At 41.7% G+C, this 27,938-nt stretch overlaps 1 protein-coding gene across 2 annotated transcripts; it reads right to left on the bottom strand.

Annotated features, from left to right (window-relative positions):
- Positions 1-186: 186 nt before the first annotated feature.
- On the bottom strand, positions 187-27,443 carry CYP51A1 (cytochrome P450 family 51 subfamily A member 1). 2 transcript variants are annotated; one of them, XM_048838122.2, is made up of 10 exons: positions 27,203-27,443; positions 25,876-25,974; positions 18,776-18,952; positions 13,265-13,391; positions 9,935-10,109; positions 7,733-7,852; positions 6,186-6,381; positions 5,704-5,799; positions 2,650-2,818; positions 187-1,521 (listed from the first exon to the last, which is right to left on the bottom strand). In XM_048838122.2, the coding sequence occupies exons 1-10, from the start codon at positions 27,353-27,355 to the stop codon at positions 1,343-1,345; spliced, it is 1,491 nt and encodes a 496-aa protein (XP_048694079.2). In that variant the 5' UTR covers positions 27,356-27,443; the 3' UTR covers positions 187-1,342. The 2 variants fall into 2 exon arrangements, with proteins under 2 accessions (XP_048694079.2, XP_048694080.2); XM_048838123.2 differs by lacking the exon at positions 25,876-25,974.
- Positions 27,444-27,938: the final 495 nt, after the last annotated feature.

The raw sequence follows: 27,938 nt of genomic DNA, 5'->3' as shown, positions 1-27,938 counted from the left end.
TTTTCTGTGGGGACACACACACTCGAATATATAAAACCGACTTCTATAAATTCGACCTTATTCCGTAGTGTAGACATACCCTTAGCATCAGGCTGGCTTAAGTTCACATTTATCCATTCCTTTATTAAAAGAGCTTACTTTCTATATTTTTCTAAAAGTATGAACAGTGTTCTGAGCACAGGAAACTAAGTTTATAAATTTTAATGAAAAATTTCTGCAAGTCACATCAGAGCTATTTTCTACTACACAAGTACAACATTTAACAGTCCTGAAATAAGTTACCCCTTCCCATGTGAATTATGGGAGAAGAACCTTATTAATTCACTGTGCCTCTTTGTGAACAGCTTCAGTGGTTGCCAAGATTTAATAGTAAAGGGTTGCGGAAGGTTGGCTATTAATAGGACCTTGTCCCCCAAACAGCAGGCAGTTCTTAAAACAAAAGTTTTTATAGTACCCATTCTTCCCTCTACATCATTCTAAACACTGGATATACTCCTAGTTAATACAGTAGTACACACTAGTTTTCATTCACTTCCTTTAGTACAAAATGAACAGAGTTAAAGAAACTACACTTCTCAGATATACATGGGATACAACTGCCTTGCTCTGCTTACTCTTAACTATTAATTCTGGATTTGTAAGGTTCTACTGCTAATCTTTGCACTGAAACCAAGACTTTCAAGTGTGACTAATTTTACATAATTTAAAATGAAACTAATTTTCAGAGAGTTGACAGTTCAGCACTTTCTGAAAATCCCAACCCTTAAAAACTGTCTCAAGATGAGCACTTAAATCACCTGTCACATTTGAAAATATTATGGTTTTCTAGATTAAAACCCATGGCAATTTTTATATAAAGAACTATCAAGCATTCTCATGAAAAGCGTTCACTTCTCCAAACATAGATAGGGCTGAAAATCTGCAAAGTGAGCAGGTTCCAACTTGTTCACATTAAAATACACATCAGTTCCCATGGATGTCCATGAGAGCATAGTCTTGCCCCTTAAAGTAGCTGAATCAAGGAAAATAGGTTTTTTAAAAGCACCAATTAAAATTTAAGCTTGTAAAAAAAAATTAGATGTTCACCTGTCCTAAAATTTGACTGACCAGTTGGATTCACCTATACTGATATGGAGCATCCATCTTAAAATTGTTAACCAGACACTTTCTTTTTTAGTTGTGTAATTTAGAATGTACAGTACTGTGCAGTGTACAACAATTTCACATTTTACAGCTAAATTAACCTCACTTTCGTAACACTACACATCCAATGGACCAGCTTTTCTATTAACCATTTAATTGTGTCAATTTATTTAAATAGAGAAATAATTTTGTCTCAAACTTAGTGTGATCGCTTTTTGTATCTGATAACTGGGTTATCAGGTGTGTGAATCATAGTTGTATAGTTTACAGTAGGAAAATATCCATTGATGAGATCAAATTCATATAAACGAAGCAGAGTAGACCAAATAGTCTTAATCTGAACATAAGCAAAGTTTTCTCCGATGCAACGATGACGGCCTAGAAGAAAACCCAAGAGGAGAATAGTTAATGCATTTTGTAATGCATCATGAGCTAAAATAAAGAGTTAAACAATTAGCTTTAAAATGTACACTGCTTTCTTTCAATGTATTTAAACAACTGTTTATGGTACTGCTTCAGCAAAGCACATACTTAAGACTGATGGACATCAGTAGGAATAAGCACGTGTATATCTTTAACAGCCATACCACTACTGGTTAATAGGAGTAGTACATAGGGTTGAATTTGAAATTAAAACAATCTTCACAGCAGCAAATCTCACATACTATCTACAGAACAGAATCTGCTTTATTTTCTTGGCAAAAATCTTCATTAATTCAGCATTAAGAGAGAACACACATTGAAAAGTTATTCCCAGATCAGTCATAAAACTTTCCTCTGAATGTTATGTACAATGATAGAGTTATTGTTGCCATCAGAATTGAACTCTGCACAGTGAACGTTAGTGTAGTTTTTTCCCCTTGACAATAAGTAAACAAACTTGAAAGACATGCTTGGAGCAGTAAGCAAGGAATCTTTAGACATGCAAAAACTAAAATTACATTAATTGAAATAGAAGACAAAACTTTTTACTTCATGCATTAAACAGCACTTTTACAGTCAGTTTCACTTTCTCTCCTCATCTGATCAGTCTCCCATTTGAGAGGGTCTTTTACAAAGCAACAAGAGAAAAACTTTCAAAAAACTTTGGACAGTGTGGGTGTAAGACCACACAGTGGCAAGGACTCAAGTGTTGTACCAAAAAATACTTCCAATGGACTAGATTTTAAAATCGACTAAGTCCCTTTAGTTTAAAAGTGAAGGTGGCATTGGGTAACAGATGTTTGAATTACTAAGATGCTGCTATTTTATCAATGCACTGGTTCTCAAACTCTGGGTCAATACCCCAAAGTGGGTTACGACCCAATTGTAATGGGGTCACGTTGGCCAGCATTAGACTTGCTGAGACCCAGGGCTGAAACCCTAGCTCCAGCCCCACCTGGGGCAGCAGGGCTCACGCTGACTCCCGCTCCAGCCCCCTCCTGTTGTCAGAAGGGGGCCACGGTGCAATGAAGTTTGAGAACCCTTAAGTCCTAATGCAATTTCTGAGTGTATCATTGGACTTACCAGCACCAAATGGCACATATGCAAACTTCTCTCCAGCTGCAGGGTTATCGTGGAGGTAACGGTCAGGTTTGAATTCTAAACTTTCTATCCAGGAATCCTTAAGTCTGTGATTAACTGTGGGAGATACGCAAACCTGATGGCCAGGAGGAATAGTATAGCCAGCAACAGTCTACAAGGAAAAAAACAAAAAATAAACAAAAGTCCTGTTACAAAAAGCAGTTCTCCCTTTTCCCTTCTGCAAAAGTTCTCCCAGTGTCATCCTCAGCTTGGTTTATAAAGAGTTTTTTTTAGTTGAATAATTAGAGTAGTCTAACTCTAATCTGGACCTCCGCTGGAATACTATGTTTAAGTCTAGTCACACCGATGGTCAAGAAAGATGAATTCAGTCAAAACAGGTGCAGAGAAGAGCTATTAGGAAGATATGGAGAATGGAAAACCTAGAATAAGATTAAGAAAGCTTGGCTTGTTTACCCTGGCAAAATAAAGGCTGAGACACAACTTTAAAATAGTTCTTCTCCCTCTTTGGTATTTACCCTTGGTGCATTTATAAAGGACAATGTTGGCATAAGAATAAATGGATATAACCGGCCCTGAATAAATTTAATCTGGAAATTAGAAGATTTCTAGTCATCAGAGGAATGAGGTTCTGGAACAGCTTTCCAATATGAGTAGTAGGAGCAAACAACAACTAGTGTTAAGATACAGCTTGATACATTTATGAATAGTAGTATAGGGTGGAGGTTGTCTGCGGTAGTAGGGGAATGTATGCTACGTACTGTATTCAGATCGTTGTAATACGTAGCTTATGAACACGGAGTGAGCTCATTTCCTCTGCACAACAAATTCTTTTAAAAATTAAAAGAAGAAAATTTTAAAAATGGTGCAGGTTGCACAAGGACTTTCCAGTTTTGGTGAAAATGCGTTTCATATTAATCATGATGCCCAGGTGAATATACTTTCAAGAATACTTTGCTCCCAAACTGGCATCTTATGTACAGCAGGTTTATTTGGGACACAGTATGTAAGTGTAGCTGTTAAGTAAATATAAAGACAAAAGAAGTACTGCCTGCGTAATACAGTAAAACAGACTTTACAGCCAGACAATGAAGTTCTGTGACTGCATGCTAGGAAACGGGGCCAACTCTGCTTGGGGAGACTGATCAAGACTGAAAGGAGTAAAAAAATTAAAAAGAAACAAAGTAGGAAAGGAAAGGAAAGGAAATTAGCACTGCCATCCTCTCTCTCTCTCAAGTGTTGCACACCATTCTCCAAATCTTCAGAGCCCTTTTGGTAATTATGCCCCAGGCTTTTTTTTTTTTTTTTTATTGTTCCAGTTTACTCAATCTTTAGATTCTGTTTCACCCACCCCTCACTGACTGAGGATAGAATCTGGAAAGATGCATGTTCGGGTAAAAGATGCTGACATTACTACTGTTCTGCCTCCCTTCCAAAGATGGGACTGTGTCCCTGGGACCCTAGCCATGACCATGCATGTCGCATGAGCAAGTGTTGAGCTTATTTTCACACACAAAAAGCCTCCTATTGAAGGGGTCTCTTACTACAGAAGATTTGTGGATCTCTTTGTGTGATTTTTTTTTTTTTGTTCATTTAAAGAAAATTTAAATAGGGAAAGACAAGTGTAAGAAAATTTGTCAGTTGCATTAGAAGCAATATTGGGCACCCCATCAAGATAGTAGCCTGAAACCTTGAGAAATACCTGTAAAGACAAAAGGGGTGTTTGGAGAGAAAAAGTGTTCTGGTTTCTCATGCATTCATGCAAAAAGAAACAGAACAGCGTGTTACACAAGAGAAAAAGCTTCCTTTCCTTGGAGTTAAACAAGGTACTTTCAGAATAAAGGAGCCTGTGTTACAGCTCCATCTATTGTTGAACTAGACTGAGATGAAAATAGTAAGACCTAGTAAGGAAAGTATCACTTTTTTTTCCCCCCCTTAAAATGTTATACATAGTGATATATCTGCGATCATCAGCTTGACTTGTTCATTCCCGAAACAGAACTAGATCTCTCAGTACCCACACACATGAAAGACTTAGCTGCAATGCAGTTAAGGTCATTCAAGTAAGCATCCAAACACTACAAACAGTAAAAATAAAAGTTTTAAAATCTGAAGTTAAGCATGTTCTCTTCCACATCATAGAACAGCAGTTATACAAGAATATTTATTAACCAAAACCCAAACAGCACTCCACTCCAACATCAGTTGCTCTCTCACTCACCTGTAGAGAGATGTTTTTTTAAAGAAATCTATTGTTTGTGCCCAAGGGGACAGTCAGAGGTAATCAGACTGCTTAATATCAGAGACATATAGGCCTCATTTTCAGATCAGCTGACATCAGTGCTCAGCCTATGTGCATTGCAAAGCAGATGTGAGGTATATCAGGTAAGAAGGGCAGGGTACTAACAGGTTAGAAAAACTACAAATCAAACTAAGACCAAGAGGCAAGAGATGAAAAGTTCACACTAGATAGCACTGTGTTTTTCAAAGTACAAAGGAACAAGTGTCAATGTAGGAGACAGAAGGCCCTTCAGGAGGAAGCAAGATTAGTTTACCAACAGAAATACCACAGTACAATAAATAAAATTAAATATACTAATTTCATATTCACAAGTGCAGAACGTAGACAAGTTTCAAGGCAGGGGAGATCCTGATCTTTATGCCCTTAAAAGAAAAAGGGTATAACAGACCCACAGCATCGGTGATTTAGCAAGGTACAACAAAAATGCCACAACAAGTTCTCTGATAAACAGATTAGTGCCGCTGGCTCCCAAACTCTTCTTCATTTTCCCTGGTCTGACAGGAATAAGCTGAAACCATCAAATTCCAGTCCTCCTATGCCCCTGTGCTAATTAGCGTTCTGCACACTGTGCAGCTCACTGCATAACTTGCTAATCTCGTCGGTGACATTTGCTAAGTTAAAAACCTAGTTTGGACTTGCATCCTTTCTGACTGTCATTCCCTATCTACTACAGATTTACAATTGATGTACATTACAGCCACACCACTGATCTGGACAGAGTCAACAAATATGCTCACCTGGGGAGTTCTGGCCATTCTCATCATGGTCATTATAGGAGGTCTAAGCCTTAAAGTTTCTTTCAGACAGCGGTCCAGCATGTTCAGCTCCTTCAGCTGCAAATATAGTAAACTTTATCAGTTTCCTCATGATTTAGGAATATTTAACATTCATAAAACAGTATTTTTCCATTTGAAAAATCCATGTGATAAGCTGCTCATATATTAAATACATAATTCCAAATATATACTTCAGTAGCTACCCTGTTTGTTTCTGCTTTATTTGATTGAATTAAAAAAATTCCACTATCCAGAAGGTGATACTAGAATACAAGCTACCACCAAAACCTGCTTTCATTCACCAAGTTCAAGGATATGAGCATCTAGCATACATGTGACAGATGCTGTAATTGTAACAGTATCTGAGTAAGAGTTTAAAACATTTTTATAAATTCATTTTCAAAAATTTAAAGATAGCCTGAAAGTTATATAAACAAACAAACCTGGTCATAATTTAGGGGCTTCAAGTCTTCTCCACAAACTGTTTTCTGTTCTGCATAGCATTGTTCCTGTATTGATTTGTCTCTAGCTAAAAAGAAGCCAAGCCAAGCACTGGTGGTAGAAGAGGTATGCTGGCCTGCTAACAACAACCCAATAAGCATTCCTGCAATCTCATCGTCTGTCAGCAGACGGCCATCCCTAGATTAAGGAAATAAAAAACATGCTAGCTTTACTTGATTAGGTATCCAGATATAGTGCCATACATCATGTTAAATGTTGGACTGTAGATACTTTTAGCTTCAGTTTTTTTCCTTCCTCCAGTTGGGGAACTGCAGATGCATGGGAAAAAAGAGAGATTGCAAGGCAAGGAGCTAGAGAGAAAGTCATCACATGGCTGCCATGAGGGAGAAAAGCAACAGCTATCTGACAGCTGCCTCCAACATTTGGCTAAGCATCTACAACAAAACCTCCTAACCTTTTGATCTACACTTAAACACAGCTAGTAATGAACTTGGCAAGACCACACCTTAAGTCTGCCATTTGTGCATGGAATTTTACTGACTCAGACTCAATTCTTTTTCTTTCTACTGAGAACAGAGGTGTGAGAAAGGGTCTGTCAATATATATGTCATGGTAGAAGAAACTGCTGAAAGATTTCAAAAGAGGCTTGAGGGCAACAGAAACTAGAGGCATCCAGCAGGGGTACAGTTGAGAAACGAGGCATGCAACAGGGGTACAGCCTAACTCCTGCAGTACATAATGGAAAGGAAATTAAAAAACCAACCACCTTGATTAGGCTACAGAAATTGAGCTCAAAAGGGCTTTTGAAATATGGGACTTGAAGATAAGAAGGCTGGGACGCTTTCCAGAGATGATTAGAAGACAAAACTTTACTGGAGACACCAACTGTGGCATATCCTCTCTAGAAGAGACTCCTGATAAAATCTGCATTATGGAAACATTGAGGTGACCTCATCTAGTGGGTTTAGAGTTCCTTACCGTAAAGATCGATAAGTAGGCTGGGTAAGTGAGATGGAAAATGAGGCTGTTATGCTGACTAAGGGGTGGGGAGGGACAGGTTTTGTTTTGTACCCATGTAACATCTTTCTTCTCTATAATTGAGATAAGGAAGCCTAGCTCCCTGAGCTTTGCACAGTATTCAGGTGGGGTATTTTAGTCTGATTTTTCTTTACATTTTTAAATCAATCTTGGTTTTAAGAAATCTACTGTTTGGGTGCTTCACACAGTCTGCACCTAAACAAAATGAATTCCTTCAGCCTCTAGAGGAAGGTGGCAAAAAAGACTAAATTCCACCCATTATCCTCAAAGTGGCATGGAAAGAGGTGTTCTCTCCAAATCCTATAGAAAGCTGCATATAAGAGGAGAAAGCCAAATAACCCAATGAAGAGACGTGAGGAGGATGGGGTGGGTGACAAGAGTCATGCAGCAATGACTTGGAAAATTTTGGTAAATGAAGTATACCCTGTTAAAATACTAAGCACTTCCCCCTTACGCTTCTAAATGGCAAACCTTCAACACTTTCACTTACTTATAGGTAACATCCAGCAATGTTTGGAGCATGTCATCTTCCCTGTCCCCAGATTGCCGGCGTTTCCGGATTACTTTATAGAAAATATTCTTTATTTCTCTATGTGCTCTGTCTCTACGTCTGTAATTCAAAGCATTTTTATTAGAGTCTTTGTATAAAAACAAACACACAAAATGCTGTAAATACTTATCAGATGTGCAGAATTTTTCTTTGCAAATAATCAGTGACAATCGAAAAGATTGTGAATAAGTATCTTAGGCATTTTATCTAAACAAAAGTTTCCACTAGTCTTTAAAAGGAATATTTCAGTGACATGTGAGTCATTTACTACCCAAATATTAACTGGGTCATAGTAATTTCAGATACCAATTTGAGGAGCAGAACAGATTAGGTATGTGATCCAATAGGTGTAATTCCATCAAGGAGTTCTGGGAATATGGAGTGGATAATGTGCATCACAGTACAATGTGCACACCAGAAACACAAAGGAATATAAGACTGGGAAAACTGGTTCAAGCTCCACTGAGCTGATGAGATGGGCCAGAGAGAGAGAGCTGCTTTGTGTTACAACATACCCTAACACCCAGTGCAATTAAGCACAACTAGAATTCTGTTGTTGCCTAAACTGGCCTATACCATAACCCTGTTCATTTAGATTAAGTATCCTATAACACCTTGCATTTGCTGAAGCAAGCATTTGGCATAAGCAGATAGGAAACGTGTCAACATCGATACACATTCTATGGCTTAATGCAAGCTAGGGAAATACCTTCATGGACCAGTACCTGAAATGCTAGTATCCAAAACAAAGATAAGGAAGGAACAGAACAAGAAGTTTGGGAACTGAGACAAACTATTGGGTTGGATTTTAGTGACATGTAAAGAGATATGTGACTCGTAAAATCATCATATAAATACTACCCAGCTGAAATGTAGAACTCTGTGAGCACATCATCTGCAAAAGGTGAATGTAATATCACTGCATGAGACAGCTTCCCAGAGACTGGTATCATAGAGAACCTTTTCTCTGTACATTATTATTGGCTTAGAGCAATAAACCTGACAGATGTTATTTGGTTTACTGAACATATTTCATAACTAACCAAAACGTAGTCAAGGAGCTGACTATACAATTTCAACAAAAGGATGCACTGACGTCCAGGTTTCTGCCTTCCAAACGTCCTGAATGGGGAGGTTTGCCAGCAAGGCCACAGAGATAGACCGTGCCCTGGTGGAACGTGCTTTCACATTGTTGTGTGGTTACAGATCAGCTAACTGATAACATGTCCAGATACACTAGGCAATCCAGTTTGATATTCTCTGTGAAGATATGGCCTGCCCTTTAAGACCCTCTGCACAGGCCAGGAGCAGTCTAGGCAATTTTTGGAAGGATTTAGTGCTGTCCAGATAGAACAAAATGGTTCTGCGCACATGTGACAGTACCCTCCAGTTTGTACTGCTGCTAGGAAATTCTCCAGCACATGCATACTGGCCTATATTCACCTAATATGGAATATGTATTGACATTATCACTTGAACTACTAATTTGCTTGAAGTTAACCAAGCACTTAAGTGCTTTATTGAATAAGGGCCTATACAATTATACTATACAAAAAAAAAGTGTTATTTGTAGTAGCCATTTTAATTCTAAAGTTTTAATACAAATGAATTTAAGACAAGATGCAAACAAACCCATGTGCTCATGCAGAACTTGAAGGATCAGACCCAATATAATAAATATCTTACATAAAAGTCATTTGCTTTGTAGAAAATGAACAAAGCTTCAAAAAGTGCTTTGAACTAGAACGGTATATACTTAATTACATGCATTACATTTAGGCAGCTCAATTATACTGAATCAACATGTTTAGAAACTCCCAAACCCACATTCTTAATGCTTTGACTCCAACTTAGGTACTCAGTAGTTGTGGGGATAACATTTAGTTATGCTGTAATTGTTATGTTTTTAGGCATGCTATACGTCTTATGCTTTTAGATGTCAGTTAAAAGCAACTGTCTTCCTAATTTCTAGTTGGGGTTACACCATGAAAACAGTGTTTTGATAGTCTCCCCAACAGGAAATATCCTTGCATTCCATTTTTATTTAAAATTCATCTTTAATAAAGTATGTTTTAAGTAAATAGCTGAAACAGGCACAGAAGTATCTTAAGTACATCCAGTTTAACGTGTTATTTTTGGTACCTGAAGCTAGGCAAAGGAAGCCAACCTGGCAGAAGCCAAGCTGCAGGAGTAAATCCCCCATCCAGATCAGCATACAGTTGTGCCACCTTCTCACTGAGTAAGCTTCTGATCTCCTTCCCATGTAAACAATGACTTGCTGTCAAAATAATGAGCTCTGAAAGAGCTTCAAACAAATCTGAATAAAGGGAGGAAAAGGAAAATCAGTCAGCACGCATTTTGGGGAAATGGTGACAAGATTAACAGGCCACTACTTTCACTTCCGCCAAAAAAAGGTATTAACAGACTACACACAGAGAATTTTAAATAATTTTTTCCTCTGTGTTTCTGAAAGTGTTCTTCCACAAATGGATCCCTGTTTTGGGACAGTGGGAAGGGGATACTGGAAAGGCTGGTTAGGAGAGAAGACAGAAAACACTGTAAAGAACTAAAGGGGAATTCAGTAGCTGAGGCAGCTATAAGCCCCTGCTTGTGCAAACGACATGTGCCCAAACTGGCACTTGATTATTATTTACCCCTACAAAATCCAGAAGTAATTGCCATGATGGTTGAACTCGTTCCCCAACACCACACAGTTGATTTGAAGCACTTTTGTGGGAACATAAGGTGCATTTCAACCAACTGAAGGAAAAATATTTAAGTATTTCCAAGATAATTTTTTTCAACTGGAGATGAGGGCTATGTTGTGCTACGATCCCTGCTCACAGCTCTAAAAGAAGGGTGTATCACTTGTACAAGAAGACTGATGAGATCTGGTTTCAGAGAGAAAATACCAAGAAGCCAGTCTTGGAACAATAATCCTCAGACCTGAAGGTTGGACTCAAAGCTTACTCTGCACAGTGCCTTACCTACAGTAGACAGGAAGGAGTAAGCTGCTTGAGGATGTCCAAGCTGCTCTGTTACAATGGGAGAAAGAATTCTATGGCTGTCACGTTATGTGACAAAACATGCTGGGAAAGAGGAAGGAGTCTGGAGTCTTTAAAATACAGAGTCCTCACTTACTAGTGAGCTGTAGGGAAGACAGCACTGAGGAAGGAAGTGGCAGCTGGTTCACTGAGAATGACCCCAAGAGACTGAATTTATGGGCAGTTCAGGTTAAGGAGCTACAGAGGCTCCTTTATTACTACTTTTCATTTTGGGGTACTGGTCTGTATGTTAGTCATTGTTGTGTCTTAAAACTAGCTTGATTAAAAACCTCTTTATCTGTTCCTTAATCCACCACAAAAGTGGTGGATTGGACCATACTGACTATCCATCCATCCTTGACAATCCATCACCGAGGAAGAGAGACTTCCTGGGGTCTTAGATGACCATAACAAATTCAACAAAGGACGCAAAAGGAAGGCATTATTAACTTCATCAGTGATATGAGTGTTTTTACTGAGCTACTCCAATATACAAGCAAGGAAAGGTGGGCTATGTTTGAGGAAAGCTGTTTTATTTGGAAAGGATCCAAAAAAGTGTTGTCAACAGTTATCAGGAAAAGAATTTGCTTCTGTACAATTCTAATCTTCCACTGATAATCTTAAAGCCTATGCAAACAAACATTCCCTGAAAAGAGTAACGTCAGGTTTGGGGGGGGTTGGACAAAGACTGCTCATGTCAGAAAAGAGGTGAGTGGCAATAAAAAAATATTCTACTGATAAATCTGACATAGCTTTAAAGACTGCTCTCGAAACACAAGTAATTCAGTCATAACCATCTTCTATTCTGTGGGCCCAACTGTGCAGTTCTTACTCATGCACATGCTACTCCTGGGGGAATTCTCCACCAAAAAATTAAAAATTCTGCATATATTAGTTGTCAAAACAACACAACATAATCATGCCAATTTTGATTATTTTAGTAATTTATTTCAGAATACCTATCAGCAAGTATGTCTGTAACAATACAGACAACAAAAGAGATTCCTCCAGGAGTGGAGAGTTAAAGAAACCCTTATGACAATTCAGTTCCTGTTTCTCTGTTATGCCTTTGTTGGGTGCCTCAGTCTGGGTGTGTCACATGTGCCAGCTGGCACATCTTGGGGAAAAGTCTGCCCTTCCAGTCTTTTAGTAGATTCTTGTTTGTTCTCCCTGCCCCCATGGGGTTACCATATAGAAGTTCCCAAACAGAGGACACTACTGGGGGAAGGAAAGCTGGGGGAGGTATCTAGGGGTGCTGGAGCGGTGTGTGTGTACTGGGAGGGGGTATTTGGGGGTGCTGGAGGGAGTTCTGTGGGGCCTACCCCAGCCCCCATCACAGGGCCTGACACACACACGCCCTCCCCCACCAGAGCCCAGCTATGGGGTGCCAACCCCCCCTCCCCGGCCCAGACACCCAGACCCCCTCCACTCCCAGAGCCCAGGGAGAGAAACAGCCTGATGCTGGGTCCTGAGATTGTGTTGAGTTTCCTGCACACCACCTCCTTCCTTCCAGTAGGGTGACCAGATGTCCTGATTTTATAGGGACAGTCCTGATTTTTGGGCCGCTCTTTTATATAGGCTCCTATTACCCCCCACCCTAGTCCCAAATTTTTCACATTTGCAGTCTGGTCACCCTACCTTTAGGGCATATTGGGAATTGTAGCTGCCAGGAAGCCTCCAGCTCCCCCACCCCCAGCAGTGTCCTATATTTGCGAGCTGGGGAATCAGACTCTGCAGGCTCCAACTGCCCCTAGTGGCAGCCAGAAGCTCTGCAACACCAATTCTGCCAGAACAAATAACATTCTGCACAGAACATTAATTCTGCATTGCATAGTGGCACAGAATTCCCCCAAGAGTAACACGCTCATGATGAAGCAGCCCTATTCAAATCAATGAAATTTGGGAATAAATGCTCACCAATAAAATGGACAGGTGGAGTCTATTTTTTCTGATTAATTTTTTTAATCTAATTTGGTTTAAGACAGACTGTTTTAGTTAAGGAAGTACAAATGGTTTGTTTCTTTAAAGAGGATGTGAGTCATTGATCTTGATTCTGGAACAAAGGAATAACATTTAGAAATGCTGAACTGCTGGTTTAACAGTGAAGATATTAGGCACAAGTGGCCTAACCCCTGCCAAACTATCCTAATTCAGCCTGAACTACAAAGCCAAGAGCAAATTAGCTATTTACACCTACTACTAAGTTTGAGAGTGGCTTCATCCTCCCCTGAGCTTTAAGTAGGCAAAGGCATTCCATGCTTTGTACCTGGTTCTTCTGAGCATGGAATGTCTGATAGAGTTTGACCTGTTTTTCCTATTAAAAATGTTCAAGTAGATTAAAATACTGTCAGATGAAGCTAGTTTTGTCTACTTCGTGCACTCCCTTCAGTGTAACTTTTCAAAACACAAAGCATCTGATCTTGCTTACTTCTTTCTCCACTGTCTCCCCAGGATTTGAAGTACTCCTTTGTTTCTTTTTCAATTACTGGTACGTGTTGTTTAAACTGAGCTATATTCAGCCCAGTTTTTAGCATTTTCTTTTGTTCCAAAAACACCTGCAAGGGTTAAGATATTAGAGGTACGTCATTACAGTTTAATCATTAATAGCGTATTGCAAGTGGTACTAAAACAGAAAAGGCAGAAATAGAAAAAGAAAGAAGTTACTGTGGACAGGTAGAACCTTCTAGAAGCTAAAGTAAAATGAAATCAAGATTAGGATTCCACAATGACACACGCTTTAAAAAATTCCAGAACAAAATTTAAAAACAAAACCTAAGCTATAAACCTGAAATTCCATTTGAGTTTAGTTGCTTTGGTTTTCAAGCAAGAATGCTTGCTTAACGACATCCAAACCACAACAACAATACTGTGATGGAGTTGCAAATCTCTTACAGTGTCAAAGCAGAACTCATTTACCATATTCTATATTAAAGTTTGGCACTACATTTGGCTAACATTTTCAGAGTTAAATAGAGTTCCTAAGTCACTCAAATAGCTAAACAGCACCTGCAGATCCTATTGGACTTCAGTGGGAGCTGCAGATGCTTGGGCACCTTTTGAAAATTAGGCCACTTATTTAGTGCCTAAGTTTAGACACCCAAATCTGAAAATGTTAACTAAGTGTTGCAACACTGAGCCAGAAAGGGTTAAGCAACCAGCAGGCTAAATGACCTGAATTCAAACTTTAAAGACATATTACAAAAGTATATAAATGGTAATTAAGGCCATTCCTTATAACCAAGCCATGGCAGGTAGACTAGAGCTTTGAAATGGAAACATGTATTGTTACAGAATTAGAGGTAAATACTAATTGTATGTGCTTATTTCTATCTTGTTAGATGTTAATCATGTAAACAGATGGTTCCTATCCATTACTATACTCTATCGATTCAGAGATCAAAAGGGAATATTAACGTTTAGATGAAACTTGAGTGTAATAATATCATCTATATTGCTCTTTGAAGTTTGTAAAAAACCGTTTATGAACTGCTTAATGGATAATTACCTTATGCTGATGAATCCAACTGGTTATTTGAGTACACATAGGAAATGGGAGCTTTTATTTCAAAACCACTATTCTTCACCAAAGGAATACCTGCTGTCACAAGGCTATTGATAACCTGCCAGAGATCTATAAAAGACCTCAGATCTGCTTAAGCTTGGTCAGGGGAAGCTTGAGTCGTAAGACTGAGGTCTCCAGCTCCAGTCTGGATTACCTTGCTAATTCTCATGGAAGAATCTGAACAAAAATCTATATATGGGCTGCCTATTTGGACTATAACCTAATTAACCGATCCTGGAAAGAACTTTTTGCAATTCAGCAGCTCACCATCTCTACTATGAAACTGACCTAAGAACTGGATTCATAACTGAATAATGATCTTTTAATCAATACACTCTTTTTTAATAAATCTTAGTTTAGTTAATAAGAATTGTCTATAAGCGTGTACGTGGGTAAGATCTGAAATATTAATTGACCTGGTGGGTAATGTGTACAATCTCTTGGGATTGGTAGAACTTTATATATGATGAACAAGATTTTCAGTATCCTCATCATATCTAACTTGGCTGTCTGAGTGAGAGCCCAAGGCTGGATTGCTTTAAGGAAACTATGTTTTTGGTTTCTGGGCAACCAGTGAGGTATTGTAGAAGCCGTTTTGTTGCTGGCTTAGTGAATCTAAGTATAACCAGCACTTTTGAGTCTGCCCTTTTCTTTGCAGTTTGCCCTGACTGGGCAATCTCAGTGTGCCCCGCCACCCACCACCAACAGTCACTAGTGTACTCTATGTATTCAATTATAGTTAAATTACCATTTTTGTAGCATGATGTAGTTTTCAAAGCAAAAACATAACTAGCCCAATAACTACAGTAATTACAAATATGAACTAGTTCATTAGCAAATGGAATCTCTCACTGGATAGGGCATACCAAGAATGTTACTATATAGCAGTTAATTCACATATTGGAGTCAAATTCCATGGTTTGATTGCAGAAAGGGACAGAAGATCACTTGATATTGTATTAAGCTTACATATTCAGCCAAGTTACCCACTAACTGGGTACATAAAGAGCAGTCTTAACATGCTGTATTGTTTGCCAGTAACATTATCCATTTCCAAGAACCGCAGCAGTGCTTCAGGTAGTGCATTTCCTTTGAAAGCAAGAAACATATAGGATATCTTGAGGCCACTAGGGAAAGGTAGGGAGCTGTATGCCAGCAATTACTATGCAATAGTACCAGTCATGCTGGTCCCAGGATATTAGTGAGATAAAGCTGGTGAGGTAGTATATTGTTGCTGAAAAAGATATGCTTTCAAGTTTACACAGGATCTGAAAAAAGAGCTCTGTGTAATCTTGAAAGCTTGTCTCATTCATCAATAGAGGTTAGTCCAATAAAACACATTACCTCACCCACCTTGTATATATCATTTTAGATGACTGTCATATTATAAAGATCATGGTTAACAGACAAAGACTGAACTCATGCTGTTTGTCAAAAACAAACAAAAACCCAGAAGCAGCAGCCCAAATATATCCACTAATTTCCACCATCAAGCCTCAGTCCTGTTCCAAGTGGCCTACGATGGGTGAAAGTTAGGATTACAGAAAATGAAAATTCTCCTTGTAGCCCCATGAGCAGCTCTGCGACCCAGGAGTGCACCAGACAGTTTCTATCCCTCTTGTGCTAGAGCTATTCAGCAGCTCCCCCACTGCCTGGGAGCCCCAGGGAGAGCAGGAAGGGAGCTCAAATGGGTGCGTTAGCCTAGCAGAGTGCCTAGTAAAGGATGGCCGCCCACACAATCCAGGGCAGGGCAGAGGGGACCTCCCCAATTCTCTGCACCAACCCAGATTAAAGCAGCATAGGCACAAGTTGCCTGAGGACACTCCAATCTGACAGAGGACCACAAGAGATTATATGCCACCTGGGAATAGCTAGAGCACAACATACTTCACTCATTCTCCCTTCTCCCTCTGGAGACATAGGAGCTAGTAGAACAGGGAAGATTTTCTGCCCCAAAATATTGGGCCCCTTGACCTTGTTCAGGGTGAAGAGGTTGGACACCACTGATCTAGATACTTACATGGTTTTCAGTGTAGTAGGTGCACCTCACCAAAAAAAAAAAAAATCTCCCTCCTTCACCTGCAGTGGCATTAAAAAGTAGCAAGCTCCGTCCGCTCTAAATTTTCATGTAGCATATGAGGAAGCTTAATCAAAGAAATGGGTTTGGCATTTAGTTCTGAAAGCACAAAATCAATAGTCATTCTTATATTTTGTGAGTTTAAGTTCCAAAGTCTGAGTCTAGCTCTTGTGACAGTTCTATCCATGTTAACAAGTATCCCACTGACCAAGTTTCACGTCAGGTACTGGTGTAAGCACTGGTGTAAGGTAGCCATTGCTGAAGGTTATGGTTGGAGTGAGAAGCAAACCCTCAAGAAGAAGGGCCTATCTTGAAAAGAGATCTTTAATGGGTTCTATTTCGAAAGCAGAGTAGTGGAATTATTTCCAAGCAGATGGGCTGCTGTATTCTATACCAGCTGAAGCTTTCTTATCCTGTTCTGCTTCAGGCTCTTACTGCTACTCCATGTTTTGGGAATGAAGCCAGATAGAGGAAGAAATTTTTTTTTTTTATTAAAAGAATTCAAAACTGACCTAATTTGGAAATTCATGCTATTGAACTTTTAGCTAAATTATAAATGCTGGGGAGGTTTTCAACTCACATCACTGTCATTACTAGTGGGGAATTTTATTTTAATTTTACAAAATTACTGTACATAAAGAACAAAATACTGAAAACTGAAATCCTGGTTGGTCGTTGAACTACTGATAGAACTGAGTTCCTGCCAACATAAACTTCTACTAGGTTTTCAAAAGCAAGTCTAGATTCTTCTTTCGTGAGCAGAAACTGGCAAATGTGTGGAATTGCATTCTAGGATACACTTAAATCCGGTTCTTACTGCTTTCAGAACATGCACATTGTCATTAAATTGTAATTAAAGCTTTTTAATTTTTCCACACTCAAAAGCTTCAGCAATTGAACATTACCACCTACAAAGAAATTCAAGTTTACTTTCATATTTGGAGCAACTCCTCTGCAAACCTCTTTACGTCAATATTTGTTAGTCATTAAGTCAATATTCTGTCTATACTTGTTCAGATTTTAATTACCTTCTATCTATCCAGTCAACTTATTGTCTCTTCCCAGAGAGCCTCGTAGGTACCAAAAAAAACAAAAAAAAAGCCCATGCAAACACTCACTTATCCTTCCCAGCCACCAAGCTTATGGGTTTTTAAAAGTGCATCTTAGAATGGGGATAGCATTGGACAGCTTGGTTGAAGAGTGGAGTTTAGCATTTAGCTCTGAATAGTGAGATTAGCGAACACTTATTTCTCCTGGCAGCAAGTTCCAGGTTCTTGGTCCATTCTGAAATGAACTTGTGGGCAATCTGCAGAAGAATTCCACCTTGCTACTTTCAGCATGGCAAATATACAGCCACCTACTGGTTTGATTAAAATTATTTGAGCCAGTCAGCCTTAGTTTAGCTGGCTCTTCAAGAATGAAAGGATTCTGAAGGCCTCATGGTTCTAACTTTCTCTTTTCTTCCATAGCAGTTTATGTATGCCACCACTATCCCTCTCTGTAGAATGGGAATATGCTTCTGAAGCATGCAGCCATCCCTAGCACATTAAATAACTATCATCCTCAAACTCTCAGCTTTCACTTTGTACAGTCCTCCATCCTCCCACAGTCAGGGAGGAAGGTCTGCTGCCTCTCTCTCCGGTCTCAGCCTCTGCAAGAATACAAGGCAAAGAGGGTAGAGGTAACAGAAGGGTTATGCTGCTGTCTGCTGCACTGAGAAAACTCAATACCACCTGCTGGTGAGGACAGAAGTGCAAAGTTCTGCAAAGAAAACCACTAAGCACTTAAATCTGGTGCTACAGAGAGGGACTGTGGAAGTGGCTTGGGGAGGTGGTACCGCCTCACATTTGTATGGACAAATAGGCCTGGTAGGGGGGGGAAAAAAAATCTCACTCAAGCTCCCACGGAAAGGAGTGAGCCTATAGGTGCTCTTAGGCTAAAAGTAAACGGTCAGTGAGGTGCTGCAGCACTCAGGAAGTATACACTCAAAGGAGGAAGGAAAACAAAGAAGGCTAAATTGCTAGTTTTCTACTATGGTGGAAGGAGAAGGTCTAACCCACAAGTATTGTCCAAACCAATAGATGGCCATATAAAAAACAATACCAGAGTCTAAATGTGTTCAGCCTTTGGTCGCTCTATGCCTAACAATCAAAATGAGCAACTGTGTTGGCAAACCATGCTACCAGAATTTCACAGATATTGTCAATCCCCATCATATAGTCCAAACAGCCCATGGCAACCTTGTCAGAATTTGATCTGCACCCTAGATGTTTAACTGACTTTGTACTCTAAATACATACCGGGTTAGGTACATCATAAGCAACTCCCTTGCCAAAGACTGGTGTGGTCAGTCGAGAGTATACATCCTCTGCATTCAGGTCTTCATTTTTACTGTTGAATATTAGAGCAGCAGCATCGCTACCCAGTAGGTAGGTAAATGTCTTGCCCACCATAGTGAAGCTAAACACAGGCCCATACTGAGGAGGGGAAAGGACAGGTTAGTTTAAAATAATGAGACTCTGGAAAGTTATAAAAAATGTTATCCTTATGTAGAACCTTTCAGATTTTAATTGCTTCAAATCTATATGCTCACAATACTACTGAAGTGCAGCCACCTCTGGGCTGCTGTCCTCCTTTCCAATCGAACTAGACAACTGATGCATAGCCTGCACTGCACACTGGGGAAGAATGGAAGGTAAGAGGGGAGAAGTTTGACCAAAGTTAATAAGCACAAGCCCCTACTCTTACAAGAAGTGACTAAAAATCACGTCATGGGACATAAATACCTGAAATCAAACTTATATTGGGAAAAATTAGATTTATTTGAGGTAACAGCCAAGATTATAAATAAAGGATGTGTGTTTTTCCTGTTTACTTGGTTGCATTTTGTGTCTAATGAGTCAGTTTCCATTTTCATTTGTGTGGAGGTTTTCACACAACAGGGGGAAGACCTTCTTTAAAACAGGAGTGTGTGAAACCACAGAAATAGTAAGGGGACATGGACGTAGAGAGGTAAAGACTTCCATGGCAGAGAGCCTGAAACCTTTGAGAACCCTCAGGATTTCCAGGCTCCTTGCTTCGGAAATCAGAAGCTAAGCCTCTGCTAGAATCTGGGCTTCCAGGCTCCCTGCCATGGAGACTAAGTCCTGAAAGCCTAAGCTACAGCTGGATCTCCCAGGGCTTTCAGGCTCCCAGCCCCAGGACATATAGCCTGGAAATCATGGTATAGCAAGCTAGATTATTTGTTGAAATTTCAAACCCAAATCACTTTCATGAGATTTTATGGGTTTAATAAACCAGTACTTTTCAATAAAACACAACTAACTCTACTTTTGACCAAAATCCCCAAGAAGCAAAGTGCATATTATTCAGTTTGTCCATTTCACAAGCATCGAATCAACAGTACCACAAGTCGAGCTTGTGGTTCCAGAAAGTCTAACCATTAAGCCTTCTTCTGACATAATTCAGACACTATGAGTTCAGGATCAGTATCATTTCATTTTTTTCCCTGGGCTACTAAATCTTGGTGCAGTTGAACACCCAATTATTCATAGTTTACAATAGACACTCAAATTCTTCAACTAGTCAGGGTAGGGGCCCAGTCATACGCTGACCTTTTAAGACCCAAGATTATCGGCAAGGAAGAGACTGAGAAAGAGAACCTGCGTAGTATCAACAAACGGTAAGGTAAGTAATTCAAATAGCTCATTGGAGGGGCAGGGGACCCGGGGGGGGGGGGACAGGGGGGACTCACTGCCCCTTGCCTCTGCAGTTTCCAGTCCTCCGGTTGGTGGAAAAGTTGATAATACAGTGTCGTTGGAAATTGGAGAAATTATACCCAGCTCAACCCATGAACACAACGGTACCAAACATGACAAACCTAGAACAATTATGTAGATACATATTCGTCAAAATGTTTAAAAATCAACATTACGACACTTGGCAGAGCTACACTGGTGGATGTTTTCCAAAAAACAGACAGATAAAAATTGCCACTAATAATGGGTGCATTTATACATGTGTGACAGAACATACTTTTGTGTCTGCTATTGTAATAATCTTTGTACAAAGTATGTCTTGTGAGGTGTCATTTGAAAACTTATAATTTGCTGGTCATTATTATCCCGGTAAAATATGTATGGTAACATTGTATGTAAAGTTATAAGATTCCATTACATGGTGTTATTAATATGTGATCCAAGTCTGGGGAGTGGCCAAAGCAGATCTTCACAGACAAATAGCAAGCTGATGCCTTAGCCTTAGGTGTAAACAAGGTCAAGGAGCCATTACCTGCTAAGCAGCTATTCTTTGGCAGGAAAGAGGGCGTGAGTGAAAAAAATCTACATCTTAGCAAAGAAACAGCATAGAGTTCCCATTCACACAAATGGCCTGTCACCATGCTCCTAGCTGGAAATGCTTCTTAAAGCAGGGAGAGGACTAGAAAGAGGAAGGAAAGACACCCTCTCTGCCAATCATATTCATGGCCTCTAAAGGACAAAGGAAGTAGGATAGGCCTGGAGGAGGAGTTCTGACTTAAGAGTTTGGTCAGTAATTTTCTGAAGAATGTAGTGAGAAAACTTGCTTTGAATCTAATGTAGCTTGTTAAGTATTAGTAAACATTTTATCTTTATTTTTCTTGTAATCATTGCTGACTTCATAGAATATCAGGGTTGGAAGGGACCTCAGGAGGTCATCTAGTCCAACCCCCTGCTCAAAGCAGGACTAATCCCCAACTAAATCATCCCAGCAAGGGCTTTGTCGAGCCTAACCTTAAAAACCTCTAAGGAAGGAAAGGAGGAGTACTTGTGGCACCTTAGAAACTAACCAATTTATTTGAGCATAAGCTTTTGTGAGCTACAACTCACTTCATCGGATGCATGCAGTGGAAAATACAGTAGGGGGATTTTATATACACAGAGAACATGAAACAATGGGTGTTACCTGATCACTCATGTTACAGTGTGTATGGTAAGGTGAGCTATTACCAGCAGGAGAGCCGGGGGGGTGGGGTGGGGGGGGGGGGAGAACCACTTTTGTAGTGATAATCAAGGTGGGCCATTTCCAGTAGTTGACAAGAACGTCTGAGGAACAGTAGGGGGGAAAAACATGGGGAAATAGTTTTACTTTGTGCAATGACACATCCACTCCCAGTCTTTACTCAAGCCTAATTTAATAGTGTCCAGTTTGCAAATTAATTCCAATTCAGCAGTCTCTCATTGGAGTCTGTTTTTGAAGTTTTTTGCTGTAATATTGCCACTTTTAGGTCTGTAATCAAGTGACCAAAGAGATTGAAGTGTTCTCCAACTGATTTTTGAATAAAGAAAAGGAGTACTTGTGGCACCTTAGAGACTAACCAATTTGAGCATGAGCTTTCGTGAGCTACAGCTCACTTCATCGGATGCATACCGTGGAAACTGCAGCAGACTTTATATATACACAGAGAATATGAAACAATACCTCCTCCCACCCCACTGTCCTGCTGGTAATAGCTTATCTAAAGTGATCATCAGGTGGGCCATTTCCAGCACAAATCCAGGTTTTCTCACCCTCCACCCCCCCACACAAATTCACTCTCCTGCTGGTACCACAAGTACTCCTTTTCTTTTTGCGAATACAGACTAACACGGCTGTTACTCTGAGACCTGATTTTTGAATGTTATAATTCTTGACGTCTGATTTGTGTCCATTTATTCTTTTACATAGAGACTGTCCAAACTGGACAATGTACATGGCAGAGGGGCATTGCTGGCACATGATGGCATATATCACATTGCTAGATGTGCAGGTGAACGAGCCTCTGACAGTGTGGCTGATGTGATTAAGCCCTACGATGGTGTCCCCTGAATAGATATGTGGACACAGTTGGCAACAGGCTTTGTTGCAAGGATAGGTTCCTGAGTTAGTGTTTTTGTTGTGTGTTTGCTGGTGAGTATTTGCTTCAGGTTGGGGGGCTGTCTGTAAGTGAGGACTGGTCTGTCTCCCAAGATCTGTGAGAGTGATGGGTTGTCCTTCAGGATAGGTTGTAGATCCCTGATGATGCGCTGGAGAGGTTTTAGTTGGGGGCTGAAAGTGATGGCTAGTGGCGTTCTGTTATTTTCTTTGTTGGGCCTGTCCTGTAGTAGGTGACTTCTGGGTACTCTTCTGTCTGTCAATCTGTTTCTTCACTTCAGCAGGTGGGTACTGTAGTTGTAAGAACGCTTGTAGAGATCTTGTAGGTATTTGTCTCTGTCTGAGGGGTTGGAGCAAATGCAGTTGTATCGTAGAGCTTGGCTGTAGACAATGGATCGTGTGGTATGGTCTGGATGAAAGCTGGAGGCATGTAGGGAAGTATATCGGTCAGTAGGTTTCTGGTATAGGGCGGTGTTTATGTGACCATCACTTATTAGCACTGTAGTGTCCAGGAAGTGGATCTCTTGTGTGGACTGGTCCAGGCTGAGGTTGATGGTGGGATGGAAATTGCTGAAATCATGGTGGAATTCCTCAAGGGCTTCTTTTCCATGGGTCCAGATGATGAAGAATTCATCAATGTAGCACAAGTAGAATAGGGGCATTAGGGGACAAGAGCTATGGAAGCATTGTTCTAAGTCAGCCATAAAAATGTTGGCATACTGTGGGGCCATGCGGGTACCCATAGCAGTGCCGCTGATTTGAAGGTATATATTGTCCCCAAATGTGAAATAGTTGTGGGTGAGGACAAAGTCCAGCCACCAGGTTTGCCATGACATTATCGGGGATACTGTTCCTGACAGCTTGTAGTCCCTCTTTGTGTAGAATGTTGGTGTATAGGGCTTCTACATCCATAGTGGCCAGGATGGTGTTTTCAGGAAGATCACCGATGGATGTAGAAGCCCTCAGGAAGTCAGTGGTGTCTCAAAGATAGCTAGGAGTGCTAGTAGTGTAGGGCCTGAGGAGGGAGTCTACATAGCCAGTCAATCCTGCTGTCAAGGTGCCAATGCTGGAGATGATGGGGTGTCCAGGATTTCCAGGTTTATGGATCTTGAGTAGAAGATCTTGAGTAGAACCCTGCTCGGGGTTCTAGGGGTGTGTCTGTGCAGATTTGCTCTTGTGCTTTTTCAGGGAGTTTCTTGAGCAGATGGTGTAGTTTCTTTTGGTAACCCTCAGTGGGATCAGAGGGTATTCCACAACCTCCCTAGTGCTTCACCACCCCCCTAGTGAAAAAGTTTTTCCTAATATCCAAACTAAACCTCCCCACTGCAACTTGAGACCATTACTCTTTGTTCTGTCTGACCTATGTCTCATTACTTGTATTCACTTAAAATCTCTTCCTTTGTAGTTAATAAACTTCTGCATATTTTCAAAATAAAAATATAGTCATGCCAGTTTCAATTATTTTGGTAATTTATTTCAAAATACCTATCAGCAAGTATGTCTGTAACAGAGAGAAAAAATATTCTGCCAGGAATAGAGAGTTAAAGAAACCCGTATGACAACCTAGTTCCTGTTTCTCTGTTATGCATTTATTGAACGCCTCAGTCTGGGTGCGTCATGCATACCAGCTGGGCCCATCTTGAAAGGAAACTTTTTTGGCTTGCTCCCCTAAGGCTACCATATAGAGCTTCCCAAACAGAGGACACTGTCAGGAGAAGGAGGAGCTGGAGGGGGGGCTTACAGTTGAGGGGTGCATGTCTGGCTCCTCCTAAGAGCCCAGCTGCAGGGCCAGACACCCGCACCCCCTCCCACCCACAGTCCAGCCGTGGGGCCAGATACCCACACTCCCCTCTTCCGAGAGCCCAGCTGTAGAATGCCCCCCAGCCCAGACACCCACACTCCCTGTTCCCCAGAGCCCAGCCCAGCCATCTACATCCCCTCTTCCCCCAGAGCCCAGCCACAGAGCCAGACACCTGCACTCTCATCTCCCCCAGAGCCCAGGAATACAGAGGGAAAAACCACCTGATGCTGGCTTCCAGGCTTGTATGGAGTTTCCTGAATGCTGGAAACTGCAGCTGCCTGGAACCCTTCAGCCCCCCTCCCCCTGGCAATGTCCTCTATTTGCAAGCCGAGGAGCCAGGCTCTCTGGGCTCCAGGGGTCCCTAGTGGCAGCCAGCAGCTCTGCAGCACCAATTCTGCAGGGGGGGAAATGAAATTCTGCACAGAAAATTAATTCTGTGCAAATTCTGCATTGCACAGTGATGCAGAATTCCCCCAGGAGTATTGTTTGTGAGCAACCCAGGCAGGGAAGCTACAGCAGCAGAGCATTGTAAAGATCACCCCACACTAGAGGAAGGGGTGATGCAACTACCCATAATCATAGGATATCAGGGTTGGAAAGGACCCCAGGAGGTCATCTAGTCCAGCCCCCTGCTCAAGGCAGGACCAATCCCCAATTTTTGTCCCAGATCCCTAAATGGCCCCCTCAAGGATTGAACTCTCAACCCTGGGTTTAGCAGGCCAATGTTCAAACCACTGACTTATCCCTCCTTCCATTAGACTGGACTGTACCCTGGTAGTCAAAACCTGTTATTAACAAGGGCAAATTATAAAGTACTGGGATGGGATGATTAGGCAAATCCAAAACTACACTTCCCTATTGGGCATCTATGGTCTTGGAGGATGAACTGAACACACCAGTTTTGTGCAATATACCATGCACTCCTGAATCCATCATTCAGCTAATGAAATGTTTGTGTGAAAAGACCAAATGCCTACCCCTTGCAAATGTTTGACCAGTAGCCTGTCTTGTACATAGATGTGCAAGTGCGGTGTGGATAAGGATCAATGTGACAACATGTCTAGCAGTGATGCCCTACCTGGTGACAACACTGATGATGACTTTGATGAATATGTTTTCAGTTCTACATATCAAGGCCAACTTACCTAGAATTACCAAAGATCAATGTCTTTTTATGTAAGCAATGCGTCCCTATGTCAAAGTATAATTCAAAATGTTAATTTTTAAATATTTTTTCTCAACTACATATCTACATAATTGTTCTAAGTTTATTATGTTTGGTACCATTGTGGAAGAAAAGGCTTTTGAATGAGATCCAGCTTGACCCAGTTCCAAAGACACTGCATTAACAAACTTTCCACCGACCACACGACTTGAAGCTGGGAGCCACAGGGGGGCAACGAGTCCTACCTGCCATGCCAGAAAGGATGACACCACTGAAATTATGATTCTGTAGATATTTATTAATCATATTATATCTCCTTCACCTTTCTATCATTAACTTGCCCACAGAATGAGGTATTACTACATTATGTGCCCACACTATCAAGGTTGTATGGTATATTGAACTCTGGCAGACAAAGTGTAAACATGTCATTCCAAGGAGATTCAAAGTTATCCAAATTCTAAATAGTTTCTGGGAATACAGAAGGTAGCAGAACAAATAAGAATATCCTAGGTACATTTAACCACTCATTAAGCAAGACTCACCTTTTCATAGGCATTTTCTAAAAATTCAATAGGACTTTTTCCAAATGCTACTGCATGTCCAAGAAAAGGGATATTAGACGAAATATAAGGTGGGTGTTTCTGCAAGAGAATATTCATTTAACATTTAGATCAATTCTTCTCTAAATCAAATACTGCACTAGGACTGCTGACTTATTTCATGGTTCATTATGTGAATAATAGGATTCAACAACTCACATTGGCCAAGAACGTAAATGGATAAATAGTCATGACATTACTCACGTTATGGCACCTACAGCTTGGGATAAGAGACTGTTATCAACCAAAGATCTAAAGATTGGAAAGATTCAAAAATACTTCTGGAGACTAGTTAATGAGACTAGAATAGAAAGATACAGTAAATGGAAAGATATGAAGCCTGCTGGATAACAGATAAGGCTGCAATGAAGTGTCATTCAATAAAAACAAAATAGCTCTGAAATAAACTTCCAAACTGGCCTCAGTTTTATGCTCACAGGTTGCAGGGACATGTATGTAAATGCATTTTAAAAGCTTGTTCCAAAAAGTCAGTCCTATTTGGAGTCAAAGGAACCTTTCTTCTGCATAACAGCTAAGGCAGTGCCCCATCCAATTGCACTGCTCCAGAAGGTGTTCAGCTTGATAAGAATTGGCATGAAAAAAAGCCAAATACAGGTTTCAGAGTAACAGCCGTGTCAGTCTGTATTCGCAAAAAGAAAAGGAGTACTTGTGGCACCCGATGAAGCAAGCTGTAGCTCACGAAAGCTTATGCTCAAATAAATTTGTTAGTCTCTAAGGTGCCACAAGTACTCCTTTTCTTAAAGCTAAATACAGTATGCCACAAATCCTCACCCCTACAGTCAGACTCCGCCCGCTCTTCCGTGGGGGCAGCTCTCTGCCCAGCAGAGGCACACGTAGCCTGGTTTCTCCAGCCAGAAGGAATCAAGTGCATCCTTGCGACCCGAGGCTTTGGGCTCCAAGTCGGACCCGGGCACCCCAGGTCTAAGTAGGGCGGAGGCTGCTAAATGAGGTCAGCAGGCTCTTCTCAGACAGCCCCCTTAACGCTGCGGGTCTCGCTGAGCAGCCCCCTCCGAGTGAGGCAACACGGGCGTCCTCTTCCTCAGCCCCCCGATGCCCAGCTTGCTGCTGAGTAACCCCCCTCGCCACCCCGGCTCTGGGGCAGCGGCCCCTCCCCCAGCCGAGGTCCCCCCGACCCCATAAAGCCTCCCCCCCTCCCCACACACTCACGCACGCACACCCCACCCCTCCTCCCGGCCCCGCCATCTCAGCCCGCACCCTGAAGGTCCCTCTCCTCCGCCCCGCGACCTACCCCTTCACCGGGCCACGGCTGGCGCCGGGAACCCAGACGCAGCAGGTAGCCCAGGCTCAGCACACAGGCGGAGGCAACCAGCACCAGGGAGAAGGAGCTGCCCGTGGCCACCCGCTCCAGCACGAACCCGCCGACCTCCAGCAGGCTCAGCATCCCGCCTCAGCTGCTGGGTGAGCGGTCACAGGTAACAGGCGCGCCAGGCGCTCTACCGCAGCGGCCCCAGCGCCGCGCCGCGCCTCCCCCGCCCTCTCCCCGCCCCGCCTCGCCTCCTAACCCGGGAGGGGCAGCTAACCCCACCCCCAAGCGCTGGGCTGATCTCAGCCTATGTGACGACCACAGTGTTCCGAACCAATCGGCGTCCGAGCACCACAGGGCGGCCGCGCGGGAGGGGTGGTGAGAAGGGGGTTCGACAGGGCGTGGCAGCCAATCGGCAGCCGCTGGCTGCGTCGCCAGGTAGTGCGGTCTGCGTGGAGTCCCCAGCCGGGTCCAGCAGCACGCTCCGAGCCCGCTCCGGCTCTGGTGTAACCGATGTCAAGGGAGTTATACCAGATTACACGGGCTGACCCCTAATCGCCACTGCCGGCCTCAAGTGCCTTTTCTGGGCATTTCCAGCCCCCCGTGGCAAGCTGTCCTGCTGGTCCCGGGGACGAGGCGTCTCCTCCTGCACTCACCCCATGCAGCGGGAGAGACAGCCCCACCTGCACGGACAGCTGTCCTTAGTCAGCGGTGCACCCTG

Source organism: Caretta caretta, chromosome 2, assembly GCF_965140235.1.
Source record: "Caretta caretta isolate rCarCar2 chromosome 2, rCarCar1.hap1, whole genome shotgun sequence".
Taxonomy (NCBI): domain Eukaryota; kingdom Metazoa; phylum Chordata; order Testudines; family Cheloniidae; genus Caretta; species Caretta caretta.
This window is presented reverse-complemented; position numbering and strand designations above follow the sequence as displayed.

What these genes read in the sequence shown, in the direction of transcription:
- CYP51A1 (XM_048838122.2), bottom strand. Translation starts at nt 27,355, where the DNA reads ATGCTGAGCCTGCTGGAGGTCGGCGGGTTCGTGCTGGAGCGGGTGGCC. An exon ending in TTGCTGGATGTTACCTATAA is followed by an intron (nt 6,382 to 7,732) that starts GTAAGTGAAAGT and finishes TCCTTAATCTAG; the next exon opens with GGATGGCCGTCTGCTGACAG. An exon ending in GAATGGCCAGAACTCCCCAG is followed by an intron (nt 2,819 to 5,703) that starts GTGAGCATATTT and finishes TTTTCCTTGTAG; the next exon opens with ACTGTTGCTGGCTATACTAT.